Source organism: Neofelis nebulosa, chromosome 1, assembly GCF_028018385.1.
Source record: "Neofelis nebulosa isolate mNeoNeb1 chromosome 1, mNeoNeb1.pri, whole genome shotgun sequence".
Lineage (NCBI taxonomy): Eukaryota > Metazoa > Chordata > Mammalia > Carnivora > Felidae > Neofelis > Neofelis nebulosa.
The window spans coordinates 114188609-114210660 of NC_080782.1; the positions used below are offsets into that span (position 1 = coordinate 114188609).

A 22052-nucleotide genomic window follows, 5' to 3' on the forward strand; every position below is an offset into this window, starting at 1 on the left:
AACTCTTAACTTTTACCACTTGTGGAGGAGCTTTGTGAGCGCTGGTCCTCCCCAGTCCTCCTGTGAGCAGCTAGAGGTCTCTAGTGGAAACACAGAGCCATCACAGCTTAATCGGGTGTGGCAGGCTGGGAGGGCCCAATAGCGACAGCACAGGGCCAACAAGAACTGCTAGCAGAAGCCACTTCCCAGATACATAAATACACGGGTTGGTTAGAATTTCATTAGTCACAAGTCCCCAACTTCAAAGATTCTTGATATCTGGGAGAGCTCATTGGGATCAGGCTTTGAAAAAAGAACAAAAGATGAAGGCAGTCCTTGCCTCTTTCTCTTTCTTATCTGCTTGGAAACTGTGCTTCTAGTTACAAAGTGTACAATTCCAGGAGCTGTGAGTGTATTACCAATGTAAGACCTATTCTTCCATAAATGGGGAACCCTGTGAGACTATGTAAATTACCACAAAATTGTCAAGAGTAAGAGGCTTGTAAATATCCTAGCTCCACCACAGCAACAGAAGGATAGGAGTTTTTCCCTACACACAAGATGTCCAAATGTTACAGATTCTCCTTATCAGGCAGCACAACATTTTAATGTCTTTTTCTTCTTATCTTTTTTGAAGTATGGGATAGCCTCATGATTCTTTTAACAGAGAAAAGACCATCATGGATAGAAAACAACAACATTACTGGACATCATTTGTTTGTACAGCCAAAGTTTCATTTCAGTGAGAAAGATGCTCCTAACATACAGTCACTGATAGCTTTTAAACCTACCCTTGGCTGTTTGGAAGCAAAATTCTAATGAATTATTTAAGAATCTTTCTGTTTTCACATCCTTGGGAATAGAATGTGATTTACTTCAGTTAAAAAAAAATGTAAGTTTGAAACATTTGCCCCACAGGGTGCTGATAAAGTCAAGGTGAAGACAATGTGGGTAATTTGGAAACAAGGTGGTTAGATCTTGTCAGTTTTGATTGCACTCACCAGATCCAAAACCTGCTCTTGCAATGTAACTGCTATGGACCTCTACAAGTGTAGAGACTGGTTTTTGTCACCTCCATTGGCAAGACTGAAGTGTACCATAATAATCAATAAAAAGTTGGCATATTTTAAAGCCTAAATTAGGGAATGAAACAATCCCCTAAAATAGGTAAAGTCAAAAACATGAGTGAAATTGATTTTTGTGGCAACCGCAACAATAAATCCCTCTAAGTATTGTTTCTACACATCAGAATGTTCAGGTTCTCTTAAGCCTCCACTGTAAGCCTCTCTACAATACTGTGTAGTTCTTCCTTTGTGCTGGTAACAAGTCTTGTAATTGCTTGTTAAATGTCTATGCTCCCTACTAGAATACACACTCTGCTTTGTGTGAGAATTCAGTCTTGTGCACCCGCACTTCTGGGATGCCTGATACACTGTAATACTTACCATATATTTGTGGATTGCTTTCATTGTTAATATATGACTATAACACAATGATTTCCAGGAATGATACCACTAATAGAAAGGCCCCAAAGAATATGATCAAACTCTTTATATTAGATTGTAGTTTTTATATTCAGGGACCATAAGACTAGCAATAAAAAGAGAAGAGGTTATAGTAAAAATATTCAGTGGAAAAAGAAACTAAAAATAAAAGTTACAGAAAACTCCTCAGTCTTTTAATGGGTATATCTCATCCATTCTTCCCATCAACCCTTGGAGGGAAATATTGAAGAGAAAGGGCAAAGGGATTTTAAGAAGCAAGGGCAGTCTTATTCTAATCTGTGTGACACAGACAACAAACATAATCAACACGCTTCATTTAAGGAGGAAGAAAGTGTTAGTTTATGTCTGACAAAATGTATTCTTGAAGGGGAAGAATAGTCTGGGATTGAGATATGGAACAAGGAGGGAATAGTAGGCTTACTTCCAAGCGATGGGAAACATGGAGTAGCATGTGCAAGAGAAGACGACTGTACTAGATTCTTACTTCAGTACAAGACAGCCTGGCTCCATCCAGGAAAGCTGTGGGAATCTACACCATAATTTGGGAGACCAATGGTTGAAGCTTTCATCAAATCTCAGTAATCAGCAATTCTAATTTCAAAGTGAATAAAGACCTGTTAAAATATGAACATATTTACAAACGTACATCCTGGTGTTCTTTGAAGGCAGACCTCTCCTAGGAAAGACGCTTCCATAGATAACTCCAGATCAGAACTCTTGTGCTCAGACCCTTGAAAAGACTTTATGGCTCCCAGAACAGAAGACCCAGCCTGGCCAGGATATACAAGGCTCCACAGGAGTGACCCCCAGTTGCCTCTCTGCCTCATCGTCTTCCACTTTCTCTACTCGGTGCACTGCAGTTACAACTCATCTCTTCACCAGTCTCAGAACTTTCTCCACAGATCATATATCTTTATCTATATACCCACTTGGCTAACCCCTCATTTCCTGTAGGTCTCTTCCTTGGCAACTCTATTTTTTTTTATTAAATATATTTTATTGTCAAATTAGTTTCCATACAACACCCAGTGCTGCACCTTGGCAACTCTAAAATCACACACACTCACCCAGCCTACTCCCTCTGACCCCAACAATTCATATCTCCTACCCTGCTATAGGGTTTGCTCCTTAGTGCTCCTCACTAATGTGAGAATTGCTTATTTATCTTTTTAAAATTTTTTAACGTTTATTTATTATTGAGAAACAGAGAGAGAAAAAAGCATGAGGAGGAGACAGAATGTGAAGCACGCTTCAGGCTCTGAGCTGCAAGTACAGAGCCCGACACGGGGCTCCAACCCACAAACCGCGAGATCATGACTTGAGCCCAAGTCAGATGCTTAACCGACTGAGCCACCCAGGCAACGCTAGAATTTATTTATCTTGATTATTGTCTCTCCCCCTTACTGTAATGTAAGTTCTATCAAGGCTGACGTTTTTACCAATCCAAAGGGACTCAAACATTCTGCTTGAGTGGGTGGTTGGAGCACAGAGGGACTTGTCATGTCTCCTTTTCAAAGCCCAGAGAAGCACATGCAGAGGCTGAATTACATCTTTGTGCCCCTTGAGGTTGCAAGAGGCAGGAAGCAATCTTCCCAGATTCTGAGATTGCATGTTTGAAGACAGAAGCTGATGCTTCCGGGACAAATGAGAGGGAGCTTGAGAGGTGTGTTCTTTGCAGAAAATTCCTTTGTGCAATTTGCTTGTTCAACGCAGATTCAGGCTTTCTAGGAGAACTCAATGATTCTGTCTGATTGAATTCATTTTCACAGACTCCATGTGTGCCCAGAGAAAGCCACACCGCTTCTTTCCAGTCCACACCTGCTTCTCACTGCTTCTCACAAATGGCCGCCACAAGCCCTGGGGGCAGGATGGGGTGGGACCTACATGCAACATCTCAGGTCCATCTTTAGAGAATGAAAGAGGTCTGGTAAGACTGTTGCAATCATGAGGATGCCTCTCCCGGCAAGGAGGGAAAATGGCCACAACCCAGAATGCCTGCCAAGAATGAGAGAAACTCTAAGGGCATTCATGTTTTCAGGGATGACTCTTCTTTCAGACAAACCTCAAAAACATAATGCTGTATTTATCTTTGAAAGCATACATTTAGACATCTTTATTACCAGCTTGACTCTTTTGAGAGTTTCTGGTGAGTAACAGGAACCCAGAGTGACAGAACATTAATATTAATTATCAGCCATTTTCTTACTAATGGATTTCTTTATAGCAGCTTTGGTTTATTTTTTTAAAAATGTGATATTTATACTAAGACCAAAAAGATGTATAAAAGATAGCCAGGAAGGCTGGTGGGGAAGAGTATTTCAGATAGAGGAAACACCATACAACAAGATCAGCTGTCTCCAAATTCATGACATATAGTAGCCTTTAAGAATTGGCAATGAGCCCGGGCGCCCAAGTGGCTCAGTCGGTTAAGTGTCGGACTCTTGATTTCAGCTCAGATCATGATCTCAGGGTTCGTGAGTTCCAGTGCTGCACTGGGGTCGGTGCTGACAGTGCAGAGGTTGCTTAAGATTCTCTTTCTCTCCCTCTTTCTCTGCCCCTCCCCTGCTCCTACTCTCTCTCTCTCTCTCTCTCAAAAGCAATAAATAAACTTAAATTAGCAATAAGAAATTCAAATTCCCAGAAATTCGTGGAAATTCTCAAATCCTAAGTACATTTTTAAAATAACAATGAGTGACCACAGTGCTAAGTAGTGAACAATAAGCAGTGAACCATTTTTCAGTGGTGGAGTTACAACTAGAAGTTTCAAAGGCATTCTTCAACTTCATTCTCATAAAGTCGAACAATCTTTGAAGCTTTATACAATAGGGCTTAATAAATTTTTCAAAGAATGCCTTTAAGACATTAGGTTTTCCTGTTGTTTAGAAACAAAACCAAAGAGAAAGAAAGAGAGACTTTCCAAAGAAATCAATACTACAACTATCAAACTGTCACTAAAATTTAGGTTTTGGGGCACCTGGGAGGCTCAGTCGGTTAAGCATCTGACTGCAGCTCAGGTCACAATCTCAAGGTTTGTGGGTTTGAGCCCTGTCTTGGGCTCTGTGCTTACAGCACAGAGCCTGGAGCCCGGAGTCTGCTTCAGTTTCTGTGTCTCCCTCTCTCTCTGCCCCTCCCCAACTTGTGTGTGCACGCGTGATCTCTCTCTCTCTCTCTCTCTCTCTCTCTCTCTCTCTCTCTCTCAAAAATAATTAAACACTAACAAAAAAAAAATTTTTAAGAATTTATGTTTCAACTGGCTGCTATTTGTAAACTCACTTTATACTTCTCTCTCAAAACAACTTGGAGATCCATAAGTGGCTCGGCACTGAGGTAACAGGATCAAAATGCCAGAAGAGCATGAGATAAAAATGACCTGAAATCTAGAATTTTATTTCCCTAGGTTTAGTATTTGAAATCATAAAATAGTTCTAAAGAGGGATTTCCCTCTTTGAGCTTCAGACACCATTAGTGCTTAGAAGGACACTAAATGGCTATCTTATTCATCTACTCAGACAGTATCCCAGATAAATAGAAATATGCCCTACTTTCAAATACTTTTATACAGATTCAACAGTCTGTCTCAGGAAATGATTCCAGTTAACAGCCCTTGTTGTGAAGAACTATGGTATTTAGATTAAGTAATATATATGTCATTAAAATTGTAGTCTCATCCATTCCATCTATTTGGTCAGGGAGGTCAGTGACATATGAAAGTCCACATATTTGATAATGGGTTTGGGCTTTGGGGTTGCACAATGCTGAGAGGCCACCAGGGACCTGGCCCCAGCAGCTTCACTCCAAGTGAATGAGCTCAGATCTTAGCCCACCAGGAGACACATCAGTCCTGACCACACAGTGCTAGGGAGGAAGGTCTTTCCTGACATCTGCTAGCCTGGAGATTGCAGGTAATGTGTGCCAGATGGGAATGGAAATATCAGCAGACATTTCTTAGACTCCAAAAGAAGAGAATCAACAACATTACCCGGTTCCCTTTCCCTTATCCCTAAAGTTCTTAGGTGCAGAGGTTGCTTAAGAGTTCTTAGGAGTGTTAGGAGAAGAGAAGATTCAGGTAATGAGGTAAAGCTTCGAAGGTGATTTGTACAAGTATGGGTACATGTGAACATGTGTGCATGTACTTATCTAAGAATGTGTATTTGTAGTTTCGTATAGGTGTGTATTCCCATCCTTCTGTTTGTGTCAACATTTGCATATATCCTGTATCTGAGTAATTATATGTGCATTTGCATATGTGCTTGTGTTCATGTATATGTATGTATAAATGGTTATATGTGTACTTGAGTTTATATGTGTGTGTTTGTGTGTGTACATATGCACATGTATGCATGTGTGGCAGAGAAACCAAAGACTGGGGATCTGGAAACAGCACTAATGACCAAACTAAGTGAAGGGAAGACAGAGTGACACAGGCTTACAGATTCCAATTCTAAGAAAAAAGGTTGTAAAATTCGAAAGGATATTTGGAGGAAAGCATGCAAGGACTATTTCTCTAAGGTAAAGAACTATTGTTCACTTCCCTTGAACAAAGCAATATAGCCTCTGCCTTCATAACAGTTAATGTCCTAATGTCCTAATGTCTTGTGACATTAGGACCCTACCTGCTTAGACCCTCTAGCTCCATGATTAGGATGGGATGGATCTGAACTGAGAGAACTCATTGCCAAGTCAAGAACTCAAAGTTTCATAAAATTCTTTCCTCCACAATTTTGAGGAATAAGCATATGATTAGTTGTACTTTTCCAAAATTATAGGATAAGAAAAGAGACACAGACAGCCAAAGATGTCTCACAGATTTACAATTATATTTTCTCTTCAAGAGAAATAATAATAAAATAATGCACTGGCCAAAAACATTTTGGCTTTATGTTGAAATTTTATTTTTTGAAGGCAAACATATTTTGGAACTGAGAGACACTAAGCTGTGTGACAATACTATAAATAATTGCAGCTTAATGTTGATAATAATATTACTATTGACATTCAAACTACTTCATGAAGGTACATGCTAACATGATAATAGTTATTGAGCATCTACCATGTATTGAGAAAGCCAAGCATAAAACACAGTCCCTGCCCTTAGGGAGACACAGCTCAGAAGAGTCCACAGACCAGTAAACAGATAACTACTGTGTAAGCAGCTGAAGAAACCGTCTGCCTGTGGAAAGTGCAGGGGAGCATGAAACAGGAAGTGAGGAGGACAGCTTGGGAGGACTACTGAAGGTATTCCACCGGTGAGGGGTTATTCCACCCGCGTCTTTCTTGAAGGATGAATAAGAAACTTCACAGGCAAATGGAATGGAGTCTTCTGTATATATATCACCCAACATATTTATGTGTATAAAATTGGAATTAGTACTATATATATTACATATAGAAGATTAGTATTTATGATATATAATACCAATTGTACATACATTATAAACTACACACACACACACACACATATATATAGATATAGATATATCCATTAATTCTGTATAATACGAGTCTACCTTCCTTTCAATTATAGATATTTCTATGTTGTTGCTCTTTAGGGCCTTTATATTATTCCCCACATCTACCCCTACTCCAAACCAAGGAGAAAAACATAATAACATAATTAATTAATTTCCTTAGTGACGAGAGTATTATATAGAAAAATTATTAGCAGGAAATATAAACTTTTGTGGCTTTTAAGTTGGGACACCTCAGAGTTAATGCTAAGCCAGCCCCTGCATTTATTTGAAAACCTGCCAAAAACTTTTTGTGAGAATTCAGCTGAACTATTTGTCATTTCTCTGAGTTTCTAAATTGATCCACATTATAGAAAGGGAAAATGTTCTTGCCCAATTTTTTAAACTACCTGATATTAAAATGAACTGCAGTCTTGGGGGATTTGAGAGCCACTCCAAGCTGGTAATAAGCAATACCCTGGTTAAGGAGAACTGCAAGAAAATGCAACTCACACATCTGTAGAGAAACACAGGAATGTGATTAAGAGCAGGGTATCCCATTGGCTACGTCACATACAGCTCCAATGAGTTTGGGGCATGTGCAGAGGGTCAGGAAGCAGCAAGACTGGATTCATTTCACCAGAAATGGGGGAAATAGGACATTTGGTGCCATCCACCTCACACATTTTCATTCAGCCTCTGCAACTGAAATGTAGTATGTTTCACAGTTGGAAGGAAAGAAAAGCTATGCCAGTGACAAAACTGGAACATTGAGGGGAAATTAACAACACTATGCACTTCAGGTTTCCTGGGAGGGTGTGCCATACATATTAAGTAATCATGACATGATTTAACAACAATAGCCTTGCTTGGCTCAAGCTGATCATTTAAAGCTCCAGGTACTGTAAGGAAGAATCACTTTGATAGAGAGACTGTAAAGACTTTTGGGGAGAGGGGAGATGAAGAGAAACACTCTTGCAGAGAAGTAGGCCTAAAATCAGAAGAGCTCATGAAGAAAGACTCTCCTGTGCACTTAGAGGGCACTCATGGGAATTGTGAATGGCATTTTACAGCAGGGAATTTTTGCACAGCTGCAGTCACATCGGAGCTAGAGTTGCACTGGAATCGAGGGGGCTTCGAAAGCACTGGAGTAGGTGATGCTGTTTAGAAAAATCTGGACATTTAGCAAATACACATTAAAAGCCTGCGGATTCTGCCATGCAGTGTGGTCGTTCCCCAAACAAGCTTAAATGTGAGGCACACCTAGATTTTTCTTTCTGGCTCTGACAGAAACCTGGGAACCTGAGCCAGTTACCTCATTTCGTAGAACCTCAGTTTGCTCATCTGCCAGATAACTGCACTAGTCTCACAGGGAAGTTAGGACAATTAAATTGAGTAGCATATATAAAGAATCTAGTCTAGTGTCTTGCAGATGGCAGTGAATAAAAGTCAAGCTAGACAAGCAGCAGGACACTTCCTTTTTGTGGTGTACCATTTTACTCCCAAGGTGATAGCAGAAGTGTAAGTACTATTAATCATAGTAAGAGTATTAAGTCATAGTATTAGTATCTAACAATCATATTAAATACTTGCCTATCATATTGAGTACTGACCATATTAAAGTATTGTAGGGGAGCCTCAGTGGCTCAGTCAGTTTAGTGTCCAACTTTGGCTAAGGTCATGATCTTGCAGTTCATGAGTTTGAGTCCCGCGTCAAGCTCTGAACTGACAGCTCAGAGCCTGAAGCCTGCTTCAGATTCTGTGTCTTCCTCTCTCTTCCCCTCCCCAACTCATGCTCTGTATCTCTTTCTCAAAAATAAATAAACACTTAAAAATTTTTTTAAAAAGATACTGTAGTCTTAGCTTTCTACAAATTATTCCTTTTAATATTCATATAATCTCAAATAACTTAAGATGTTATTTTTCCTTCATTTATACAGATGATCAGACTTGGAGAGATGAAGGACTTATTTGAAGTCACACAGAGCTCATAAAATTCTGAGCTCAAATTTAAACCCAGGTCTGTCTTACTCTTAAACTCATAACTTTCATAGTTGATTCCAAACATTAGATAAACGTAGCTGGGATTAGTATAGCTTCTGACCAAGGGAGGTCAGAAAGACAGGACCAAAGAGACAACATTTTAACAGACTCTTAAAAGATGGATATCTTTTTTCAAGATAGGGAAGTGTCTCCCAGGCAGACCGAACTGTCTAAACATCTAACAACAGCCTGAAAGTATTTAGCACGTGCCATGTGTGAAGGTCTGGGCCTGTCGGGGGGCGGGGTGGGGGGGGGGGGGTTGAAGCAGGGCCTTCAAAAGAGGTGCCACAGCAACCACCATAGTATCACAGGATACTGAATGTAACTCTTTGTTGCTTTGGAATTTTAGCAGACATGCCAAGGTCAAGAACAAAATGGTAGGTACCACTTATCTACAAAGTTTAAAGTAAGGTGCTAAATCATCTCAACAAGATTAGAAGAGGACCACCCCCAAGCTGGTGCTGCCAGAATTAGGTGATCATCCCCTCCAACCATGTAAAAAGTTAAAGTTGAAAAACATCAAAGCAGAAATTTCTTTGGAAAAAAATTGTTATTTTACTTCTCCTTGGATGACGGTAGAAAACAGCTGCAGCCTCACTTCAAACCTAGTAAAACAGGGTGAAAGAGACTAATGGGAAAGCTTGACATGTGTCTTCAGGAATCTGGGGAACACAGGGACTAGTGTCTGATGGATGTTGGGAAAATTCAAAGGTGAAAGACTAGAGAGGGAAAAAAAGGAGAGAAAAAGACTTTGTTCTTTCATAACAAAGAAAAAGAGAACTGTGTGGGAAGGGAGATGTTTTTCCACCCATGACATGGCAAAGGGGCTTTTACTTCCCTGTTTCTAGAAGTAGATCCTGTGGGGAAAATAAAGCCTCTCTGACCCAACCGAAAACAGACCCTCCTCAAGGAGAACATATAGGGCTACAAAGTGTCCCCAACAGTGAGGTGGCCCTTGAGAAGTCCACGGGATGAGGTAGATAGTTTTAAATGACCAGCAGGTGAGAGTTACTACTCATAACATTCACTGAAGTGTGAGATCTTCAGCAGAGAGGGATTCTAAGGATCCCACAAAAACATCCCCCAAGAGAAAGAGCCAACAGTAGTGAGTCCATCGTCCAGAGGGCAGAAACGCAGAGGGCAATTGCAGCAACCTCCCTCAACTCTCCCTACTAGTTCATTGTTCTTTCTGATACCTCCAGGGCCAAGACCTATTTTTAAACTGAACTGAAGTTTTTAATTATTGAATGTAACTGGAATCTTTTTAGTAAGAGTGTCTTGGAAAGCTCTTCCATCCAGTCATGGGGAACAATGGTTTTAACATCGTCAACAATGAGGAGCAATGAGAAAGCACAAAGTTGCTTTCAGGCTTGTATACTACTGAGACCAACTAACAAAATAAAAACCAACCAGAATTGTAGTAGCAATTAGAATAACAACAATAATAAGTCCATGCAAATTCTTCACCTACCACATATTCTTCCTCATCCTTTTGTCCGGTCTCTTCACCAACTCATGTGGGCTTTGAGTTTCATTTTTGTCCTTAGTCTCTCTCTTCTTGTTAGGTGTTAGAATCTGCTGAGCCACATAGATTTTTCTCTTTTATCACCACTCAGACTAGTTTGTTTCTGCTAAATCCATACTAATGTTTGAATGGCAGGAAGGAGAAAGTGTTTTTAGGTGAGGGGCTAATCCATGAAATTGGAAAACTAGACTGGGTCTCGATTTTGAAGGGACACACCTCTCATGCTAATAAGTTCATACTTTCCCCCCCTCTTTTTCAGATACAGGGAGATATCGAAGGATTTTAATCTGAGTGGTGACATATTATATTTGGGGGTTTTCATCTTTAATTATTTTTGGCAGGAAGTGTGGGGAATAGATTGAACAAGGAAGAAACTAGAGATAGGGAAATCAATTAAGAGGTAACCCTGAGATAAATAACCTATAAAGTTAGTGGAAGAAAAATTAAAATTCTCCAATGACCGATCTAAAGGCAGGTACTGAAGTGCAGTAAGCATGGAAACACTGAAAGATCAGACTAATAAATCAAGCTGGATAATCATCTGAAAATAAAGACTTTGATGGCAAATGCAAACTGTGCATTGATTGAAAAATTAGGACTATGGACCTTCTAACTATCACAAATTTTATTTTCATGCATTATCCTGGAGTCTTGGATTGTAAATTTCAAGATTTTCTGTCTCATGAACTTAATTGTATGGATCTTCTTGCAAGGTTAAGAAAAGGAAAACAGCTTCCTGTCTCCTAAACATCTGCCGTCCTTAGACAAAAAGGAAATTGTCTTCCCCTCTCTCCCTTCAAGCACATCTTACATTTAAATGACAAATCCATTTTTTATAAGTAGGTTTTTTATTATTATTAAGCAAAATGGTATTTGTATTTCACTTCCAGTCCCATCTGGAATGAGTCTTCTATTTTACATTAGCTTTAACTTTGGTCTTATTATTTTCACAAACATTTTTAAAACTTCTTTGAAAATAACATTAAATGCTTTGGGGCATTAGCCAAATTCAATTCCCTGAGAAACATCAAAAGAAAAGCTGGCGTTACTGAGAACAATTTTCCATTGTAATATACCAAAGTAACAATGAAATTTTTGTTAGAGAAAAGACATGATAATATTCAGTGCCAATTTACATACCCTATTTCTCCTGTAATTAATGTGCCACACATTCCTGCCTCTGTCCTTAAGAGCCATCTGGTCACACACTTGACCCTTTTTCACCTTGTTTCTCTAGTCACAAATACAGGATAATTCAGCCTACACCTATTTTATTTTGGACATCCTCCATCTTTTTATCCTTTTTTAAAAAATTATTTACTGTTTATTTATTTTTGAAAGAAACAGGGACAGAGCATGAGTGTGGGAGGAACAGAGGGAAATACAGAATCCGAAGCAGGCTCCAGATTCTGATCTGTCAGCACAGAGCCCGATGCAGGGTTTGAACCCACAAACTGCAAGATCATGACCCCAGCCAAAGTTGGATGCTTAACAGACTGAGCCACCCAGGTGCCCCAATCCTTTTTAAATCTTCATATTTATTATCAGTTTTTATTAGGATGATTCCCTTGTAAATACAGGGAATAATTCAAATAGTAATACAAATAGCAGCCATTTATGGAAAGCCTCCCATATGCCAGGTATCACAGTCAGGATTTTCTTACATTATGTTATTTGCACAAGTCCAGGATAGAGAAATACTATTTCCATTCTACAAATGATAAAATAAACTCAAAGAGGTTAAGTGATCTGTCTGAAGTCATACAACTGATGAATGAGTTTGAAAAACCAGAAAACCTTCTGAGAGTTAAGAACAGGAATCAGCGGGGGAAAGAGGGGCACCAGGTAACATAGGCACTGGGATTCCACTCAGGAATATTGGGAGGAAGTGATGTTTACCTGCTACCTTCCAGCTTTGAAATTATAAAAAACTAATTAGCTCTAGATGAAAAGCTTTTGACTGGGCCTTGGAAACACTAAATCCCCTTCCTGACACTGACTCATGTTGTGTCCTATGCTAGTCACATAACCTTGTTGAACCTCATTTTCTTCACTTGCAAAATGGAAATAATAATATGTATGGCACAGAGGTGGTGTGGAGTTTAATTAGCGTTTCTAAGGTACTTTGAGATGATCAGATGAAAGGTGTACTTTACATTTACAACATTAATTATTATTTTTATTGTACATAATCATTTGAAAATACAAGAAGCTCCTGGATGTTATTTTGCCATAACATATATTATAACCCAAGACTCTTTCTGAAATCTGTGCTCTTGTGGTTAATATGACCTGCTCATTCATAGATAATTCCCAAAGAAATCAACTTGGGAACAATATGCAAAATAGGGTAACTAACAGAAATAAGGAAAAGTATATCAGGTAAGTATTGGTTTGACCAATTAGAGCAGACACACCTAACTGTTGAAATCAACACAACAGTCATAGTGATAACTGAAGGAAACAAAGATACAGCTTGATTGCAAAACAATATAATGGTGCCTCTATTTGAAGTGTGCTTTTATTGTTAGGAACCCAAAGCAATTTACCAATATTATCTCCATAAGAAGGAGAGCAAAGGGAATCCACTTTAAATATAGATGAATGGAGACTTAGTGACTAAGTGGTTTGCCCAAGGTCACTGAGTCCATTGCTAACAGCAGGGTTTAAGCTGTCCTCTTCCTTGATGAGGTCAAAGAGTTTGAGGTGGAGCTGAAAACTGAACTCAGATGTTTTGTATCTAATAACTTGGTAATGTTACCTCTCTTCAAACAAATGGGTATAGTCTGAAGATAAAGGCGTCTTTAAAAAGAATCCTCTGCAATATCGAAATAAAACCTCTTGGTGATTAGAGGCTCTAGCAAGGTTGAATAGGTCTATCCTAGATTAACAGTACCTGGGAAAGCATGTTTCTTATTCCATTGTTTAATTGCTGTGATTTCTGTTTCCAGTAGTAATGGTAAATATTCCAAAGGGATGTTATTTCTTATCCTGCATTTTCCATCAGTAGGGAAGAAAATAGCCTCCTACAGAGAAGGTGATTAGGTCTTCAAAACTTGTTCAACAGATAATTTACTTCATATCAGGAAATTTTCAAAATATTTGACTCCAGCCTAAGTCTCAGGAAGCACTAGAATGTATTCATCTCCAATAAATCAGGCCTTAAAACTCTCTTTCCTCATATCTTTACTTTTTGGCATCCTAAACATCCTTAATATAATTCTCATTCAAACTTACAAGTTACAGAATGCGAGAGAAATCCCACTGATAATTGACTTGGATGTCTTACAATATCCAGGACAACTCAAGTACCAAAAAATCACCAAAAATGTCATTACCAGGTTTTATTTTATGTCAACTTGAGTGGGGTTATTAGCAGAAATCTATGTGATTAGGATCCATCATGAAATAACACATTGATGATATTTCTGCAAATTGAGCACGTATTTCTCATTGATATTCTGTTTTTAAGTTTAAGAAATTTCTCCTTCTTTCTCTCTCTCTCTTGATAAAGGCATACTGAGTTAGAGCCTCTCATCAGGCTCTGTACTGACAGCATGGAGCCTACTTGGGAGTCTCTCTCCTCGTTCTGGATCTCCCTCACTCATGCACTCCCTTTCTCTCTCTCTCTGAAAAATAAATAATAAAAAAGTAAACTGAGGGGCACCTGGGTTGCTCATTCAATTAAATGTCTGGCGTTGGCTAAGGTCATGATCTCACAGTTCATGAGTTTGAGCCCCATCAGCACAGAGTCCCCTTCAGATCTTCTGTCCCTCTCTCTCTGCCCCTCCTTCACTCTCTGTCTCTATTTCAAAACTAAATGAAAACATGTAAAAAAAATGAGCTTAAAAAACAAAACAAACAACAAAGGATTAAAACAAGCAGAAAGTACCAACTTACTGAAAACTCGCCAGAAGCACAATGTATGAAAAACTTCCCTGATAAGACCAAACAAACTTATTTGAGAAAAAGGTGAGATGATGAAAAATTTGATCAAGTCTAAGAAATTATCACATTAGGGATGTTTACACATTTGCAAGTTGATACAAATAAAAACTCGTAAAATTCCTTCTGTTTAATTCATTATGACTTACTTGGTATTTATTATTGAATGCATCTGTAAATATAATTGTGTTGAGTGGCACTGTCTTTAAACAAATCAGTTCTGAACTTTTGAATCATTTTCTTTTTGTGTGTGGCATCGAGATCCCAAATGGTGGTTGTGTTACATCTAGAACAGTTTTGCAGAGCAATTCTACCTGTTTGGATGTCTCTGACTCACTCCACTGAGGTTCACAGGATTCTGATTAATTAGTGGGGCAAGTTTCTACCCTGCATTATTTATCACACAATCTCCAGCTTCAAGACTTGTATCAACACCCTGAGCCAAACAATACAACATACGGCAACTTGTGAAGACTTCTTTTCACATAAACTTAGCTTCAAAATAACCAACACCCACACTAGTCTGCAACGGTTAGTCTTCTAACGCCCAGACACAACATCAAACTGTGCAGTGATGATATAACCAAGAGCTAATAATCCAATAGCTTGATTTCCCAAGAGATAAGTAGAAAGTATGCTTGAGTGACTTTGATTTTACCAATAATATTTCAGAACCTAGATAAGATATTACGCATTAAGCTTTTTAAAAATGTCTCTATAAATAAATAATCTTGGTCAAAAGAATAAGTTATAATAATTGCCAAACACTCAGAATCTTCCTTCTGTCCGCCAGTTAGCATTGCTTTGGGTTTTTCTGTGACAATCCAGAACACTGATATCACCAAATGGGAGTGAGGATGTGGAACAACAGGTATTCTTTGCTGGTGGGAATAAAAAATGGAACAGCCACTTTGGAATTTTGGCAGTTTCCTATAAAACTAAACATATCTTCCCATGTGATCCAGCAATCATGCTCCTTGGTATTTACCCAATGATGCTGAAAACTATGTCTGCACAAAACCCAGCACACAGATGTTTACAACAGTTTTATTTATAGTTACCAAAACTTGGAAGCAACCAAGCTGTCCTTGAGTAGGTGAATGTATAAATAAACTGTGCTATATCCAGATAATGAAATATTATTCATTGCTAAAAAGAAACTATAAAGCCATGAAAAGGAGAAAACTGGAACGCATATTACTAAGTGAAAGAGGCCACTTACATGGTAATGATTCCAAATATATGGCATTCCGAGAACACAAATTATGGGGACTGTAAAAAGATCAGTAACTTCCAGAGGTTGGGAGTGAAAGGAGGGATGAGTAGGCAGAGTAAAGAGGATTTTAGGGCAGTGAAAATACTCTATATAATACCATATTGATAGATACATGTCAATATACATTTCTACAAACCCAAAGAATGTACAACACCAACAGTGAACCCTAAGCTAAAATATAGACTTTGGTGATGAGATGTGTCAGTGCAGGTTCATCCATTGTAACAAGCATCCCTCTGGGGGAGGATGTTGATAATGGGAGAGGCTATGCGTATGGGAGGGGGGGCAAAGGATGCATATCGAAAATAGATCTTTCTCCCAATTTGCTCTGCATCTAAAATTGCTCGAAAAAAAATTATTTAAACACATACACACATACATGCCTCTTACCCTGTTTAAGTTGAGTTAGAGAATCTGTGGTTGACAGCAGCATATAAAGGACAAAAATCAGCCTACATTTATGACAAACCCCAAAATACCATATTAGATAGAATCAGCATGAGCTTCCATTCCAGAGGAATAATGACGTCTCTGTTGATAAAATCTTATTGGAAACATGATGTTCTGTTTTATTTACCTGTCTTAAAAAGGTACTCGTGTTGATTTTGGAAATGGGATATAGGTACCCTAATATAATTTTAAGGGTCCTCATGCAAACAAGGTCTTGTACATAATCTGTTCTACCTGCAAAATGTTGCATGAACTGCTTCTAGAGCTGCAGCTAAGATATTTAAAAGTTCTGAGTAAAAACATCTTTCCTGAAACGTGATGAAAGCCTACCACATTGTCAGGAGAGGAGTCAAGGCTACAGTTGGAATGTATTGCATTGAAGAACAATGACTGAATTACATGCAGTTGAACAGCAGCAAGCTCTCCCAGAGACATATCCTTGGCTTCCATGCTTTTTGATTCAATACAGCCTCCCAGGTATCTTGGATAAAGCTGCGTAAACTTCATCCTCAATGTTCCTTTCATTTCTTTAATTTTCAAACATGAGTAGGGCCAGAGCCACAAGATGACAGCCTCTTTACTTATAAATGTCCTCCCCCCTGGTTCAGAAGATCACACTCAGCTCTACACTAATTCAGCAACTGAAAAGGCAAGTAAACGAATCCTAGGCCGATCTCACCCAACTCCCTGCAAAGCTGCTTTGGCTCAGCTGGGTGTCCAGTGGACTGAGTCATGTAATTACCCCATGGGAAACAGAGAATGGGACTGCATTTAAATGCCATGGACTGATCCCATAAGCTCCATTATTTATTTAATAAAACATGGTTGTGCTTGTTTGGTGTTTGTATTTTTTTAATAGTGATCAAAATTTTAAGAACTCTAATTTTCCACAAATGCATCTTCATCATACAGAAAGTATAATTAATTGGTTTAGTCAAAGAAGCCTCTTGCTCCCACTCTGCTGTTTCAGACCATGAAGACATTTAAATTTTTTTAGGTTTTATTCTCTCAGCAGACATTAACTGGGACTTTTGTGGTCTCCTACAAAGAAAGAACAAAAGTAAACATTGACCATTCTATCACTTGTACTCAATGAAAGATCCCAATATGAAGGTCTCTTGTGACTGTCCATTCAGGTTTATGAAATATTGCATATAAATCATTCCATCTAAAGTACTGTAAGGCTTATTCCAAGCGTCATTGCTGCACATGTCCATGATTTAGTGCTATGTGGGCAGGAGCTTTCACTGAGGACTTCTTGGCTCAGATATTAAATCACGATCAGGCACACAGCCTGGGTGACATTTTCCTCTTCTTAATTCCCACATAAAACTCCCACTGAAGTGATGGGGAAGACTCATGTGTGTGGGAAGCTGACTGGGTATTCACACAGATTCCTAACTAGCAAAGAGGAGTTGCATTTTGTCTGCTCACAATGCGTTAAGGCATGTCATAATCTCCCCTCCTGGCATCAACAATCCAATTTCAGTTCAGAAATTAGAATGGCTAAGTATTGCACACGCTTCAGAATACAGGCATATAGCCTCTGTTAAAAACATTTGGCTTTTCTAGGATTTAACAGCACAACTCTATTAATGTGAACCAAGCTCAATATGGCAAAATCCCACGCAGCTTGAAAACTCAGCGTTAGGAGTTGAAGTCAGCCTGCCCAGCTGACAAGTGACTCAATACTGAAGTTTAATTGTCTTTGCTGTTTGCCAGTAACTGTAAGCCAGTACTTATCTTGGCCTCACTGCGCTGGTTCACCAGCATTTTTCAGTTGGGAAAGTAACTACATGAACTACAGTGGTTGTGCTAGTTGAAAATAGGTGTATTATCATTGGCATTTTGGACAAGCCTTTGGCATTTCATTGTGCTGGCAAAGTACATGACAGCATTACATTGTGTATGAAGAGATCAGCCAAGGTGATGAAATGTTGGCTCTCCTCCAAAATTTCAAGAGGTTTACACCCAGTATCGGCTAGGAAGGCATTTGTTCACACATAGGTTGACACTCTCAGCTTAGAAAAGCCTGGGAACTTACCTTCTTTCACTCACTCATCCACTTTCACACATTTACAAATATAAAACTTGATGTCTAAAACTCATAGTGCTTCTAACAGAAACACAAATCACGAGGTAAACTCATAACTCAAGATGAGTGATTTATATGACTGAATAAGGTTCAACATTTGAATTGTGAGTCACGAAACATTGGAGATTTTACAAGAAAATGTATTTTCAGTTAAGCTTTCAAATTTTTTTATGTTCTTAATATTGTAGAATAAATAAAATCTACAAGTAGCCACCAAAACTTATTTCAATCTTTCCACCAGCCCTTTCTCTACACAACCTGTCCCCCACCCAACCACTTATAAGTGAAAGAATGACCATGTGTTTTACCTCCCTTATTTTTCTCTCCTCCCAAGAACTAACTATGTGAACAGGGAAGTAAACCAAAAGTGAATGGGAGGAGCCATAAGATAACTGATCACCTGAATAATCAAGAGCAAGCAGTCCTTCTCAGAAGGAAGGAGCTTCACTGTGGTGGATGAGGAGGATGCTATGTTCTTGTTCTACACAGTGCTTCTTGATTAGAAGGGACTCTTCTATGAAACAAACCTTATAACCCATAAATGTTATAGTATGGGGGATGGGAGACTACTTAAAGCCATCAATGACCTTGGGCTCTTTGGGACTCAGTTTCCTCATGGGTAAAAAATTTGGTTTAATTATTTTTAAGAATCTTAATATACCTGGATTCTATATTATAACCTTTGGACTGCCATTTATACAATGACTTCACTATTCTACTTTACTGGAAGAATGAGGGAATGAAATTCTCTCATTTTTCTCTTTGATTTTCTACCAATGTAAAAATGCAGTATTGGCACATCCAGTGGTAGAGCAAAGATGGTGCTTATGCCTCTCTATGCTGCCTTCAGAAAGGGAAATGCACTTTCATCCCAGTCTTTCCACACTATTGAGCTCTCTTATAGCTTTACAAATATGGAGAGATGTATAAGCCATTACTAAGAAATGACTGGACAGCACTGTCATTCTCTGTCACTCCAGTTTTTTGTACCTTTTAAGATGCCATTGCCCTATAGAAACAATTATACATTATGGTTGAGGTATTTTTCTGCTAGGAAGGGACCCAAGAAGATAATTTTTCATCTTTACCAATCTAGAAGTGCCTTGATGTTCTTTGCCCTGTTCCAGGTTCATAAACACAAAAATGGTTCTCTATTAAAGGAGAGAATCTCCTCCTCACCCCAACCTCAGCCCCAAGAACAAACAATTGATGACCACTTCACTTTACTTTTCTTTTTTTTTTTTTTTTAATTTTTTTTTCAACGTTTTTTATTTATTTTTGGGACAGAGAGAGACAGAGCATGAACGGGGGAGGGGCAGAGAGAGAGGGAGACACAGAATCGGAAACAGGCTCCAGGCTCTGAGCTGTCAGCACAGAGCCCGACGCGGGGCTCGAACTCACGGACCGCGAGATCGTGACCTGGCTGAAGTCGGACGCTTAACCGACTGCGCCACCCAGGCGCCCCTTCACTTTACTTTTCAAAGCAGTCTCCTTTAATTTTATGTTAAATCTATTTATAGTGCCATCAAACAACAGCCATCTGAAGCCTTTGAAGTCCTAATGGACTTTCTTATCTCCAATCACCAAAGCCTTTGCATTTTTCAGAATAAATCCTATCTGCAATAAGGAAAGAAAATTCATTGCAGGAAACCATTATTGTAAAGGAGTAGAATCCTTTAGAATAGGTACCAATTGACGTGGGTCAAAGGATCTCAGAACTGCAATTGCAATTATTTGTTTACACAAGCGCTATGCCTTTAACTCTTGCCAGCTCATTCCATGGCCAAATAAAAACAAGCTTTTAACAACCCACGTTGATTCATGGTCAGTGTCCTGGACCTGCAGGCTTTGCTTCTTCCTTGACCCTCACAACCAACACTGGTCTTGCATTCTCCTGACTCAAGGACTCTTAATTCATTTAGGAATTTTGGCTCCAGACACTTATTCCTTGGATAGTGTCATTCTCTGACACTAACTCTCAGCCTTCACTTCTAGACACAACTGGACACTCAAATTTAAGCTTCATTCTACTTCAGATCACTAGGAAAGGGGCTTTCCTAATCTAACTCCAGCCCCAGAGCCTATACCAATGACAGATCCTTTGTTTTGTGCTTTGGCAATATCTGACTGTGCCTGCTGCCAGGTCAGGGGTGGGGGGTGTTGGCCCCTGTGCAAGAGTCCACAGGCTCTGAGATCTATCAGCCCATAGAGGCTATAGCTGGTGTTGGACTCAATCTATGGACTCAGTACAACATAGCAGAGACAAGAGTGTAGTCTGGCTGAAGATTTATGAACCAGTTCTGTCAACTCACCTACTGTGCATTTGGCCTAGTCAAAAAAGAAAAGAAAGCTATTCCAAAGGTAAATAGATTCATATCTGCTCCTTTACTACATATTTACCAGTCCCCAAAACCACCCCCTATTAGTGGTTCTCAGCTTTCATTACACATTGGAATCTACAGAGCTTTAAAAATTACTGAGGCCCACCCCCACCTACAGATTCTCATTTAATTTGTTTGGGAAGCAGCTCAGATACAGGAATATTTAAATGCCCAACTCTAGAATTCAAGGCTTATCAACATTTAGTTGAATAAGATTCACCTGGTAATCTTGTTAAAATTCGTAGTTTGGTATAGTAGTGAAGCCTGAGATTCTGCATTTCTAATAAGCTTCCAAATGTTGCTAACCCTGTTGGTTCATGAACAGCAGTTTGAGCAGCAAGATGGAAACTAACATCTAATGCCTTAGAAAAAAACTCACCGTATTTGCTAAGTTGATTTTTACACCTGCATGTGGTTGACTTCTCACAACAAAAGCCAGTGAAGACCAACTTTCTCCATTTCCCTCCGCAGTTTTATAAGCTAAGTTCACAGAATACATAAGTTGCAATATTTAGGTCCATCCTGTCCATAATTACTGTTACCTACCCATCCTTCTCCCTGAAAGCCATCCCAACTGCTCCACACAACATTCGGCTGAAAGTATCCATAGTAGCAAATCCCCTCACTGCTTTTATACAAACAGAAAGTCCACCAAAGCCACATGGAAATAAACCACACTAAATACCTATTGTGCAAAGGACTACAGAAAAATGCAAAAGAATATAAGACCTCATCACTGCCCATCCTTCTCAGCTACTAACAAGGCTTTTATTAAAAAAAAAAAAAAAAGCCTATAATTCAGAGCAGAAGTGTTCAGAGTCAAATGAGTGGTACGGAAAGGAAGTGAGAGGTGAGAAGAGAGGTGAAAAATCTCCCAGGAGGCAGGGTAATTGGGGACAGGGTAGGGGAGCATAGGGAATCTTCAAACAAAAGAATTTCTACCACTCAAGACAGGAAGCAAGCAAGTGGGGAGGATCCCATAACCATGGCAGAGAGGATTAAACCAGCCCTACAAAAGGACAGAAGTGGAAGAACCAAGATTGAGATCAACGATATTGAGAAAGCCACTTCCATAGGACTACAAGGAAGTCTTTCCACTAAAAGAAGAACCAAAATTTACTAAATTCTAATATATTGAAGCCTACATTTCTTTAGGGCTGGTACTTGCAACGTGCTGTCATGTTAAGGAATAAAGGGACACCACAGACACTCATAGCTTTTAAGTCTACAAAGATCAGAGTTTGGTCTAATAATAGTAATACCTAGTAGATATTATGTACTTTCTATATGTCAGGCACTGTTCAAATGGCTTTAGGTACAAAGACATATTTAATCCTCACTACGATGTTAAAATAGAGGTTATTATCATCATCACTAGAACACAACCTACATAAAAATGGGGGTTT

The 22052-nt window shown here is 39.0% G+C and overlaps 1 protein-coding gene across 1 annotated transcript in view; it reads right to left on the bottom strand.

Moving 5' to 3' along the window:
- Positions 1-225: 225 nt before the first annotated feature.
- The window catches only part of LOC131517761 (uncharacterized), a 66664-nt gene continuing 44837 nt past the window's right edge, over positions 226-22052 (bottom strand). The window contains exons 5-6 of the mRNA XM_058740358.1: positions 8003-8091; positions 226-282 (exon numbers count right to left, since the gene is read on the bottom strand). Coding sequence (XP_058596341.1) covers positions 226-282; positions 8003-8091 — 146 coding nt within the window. The remainder of the gene's footprint in view (positions 283-8002; positions 8092-22052) is intronic.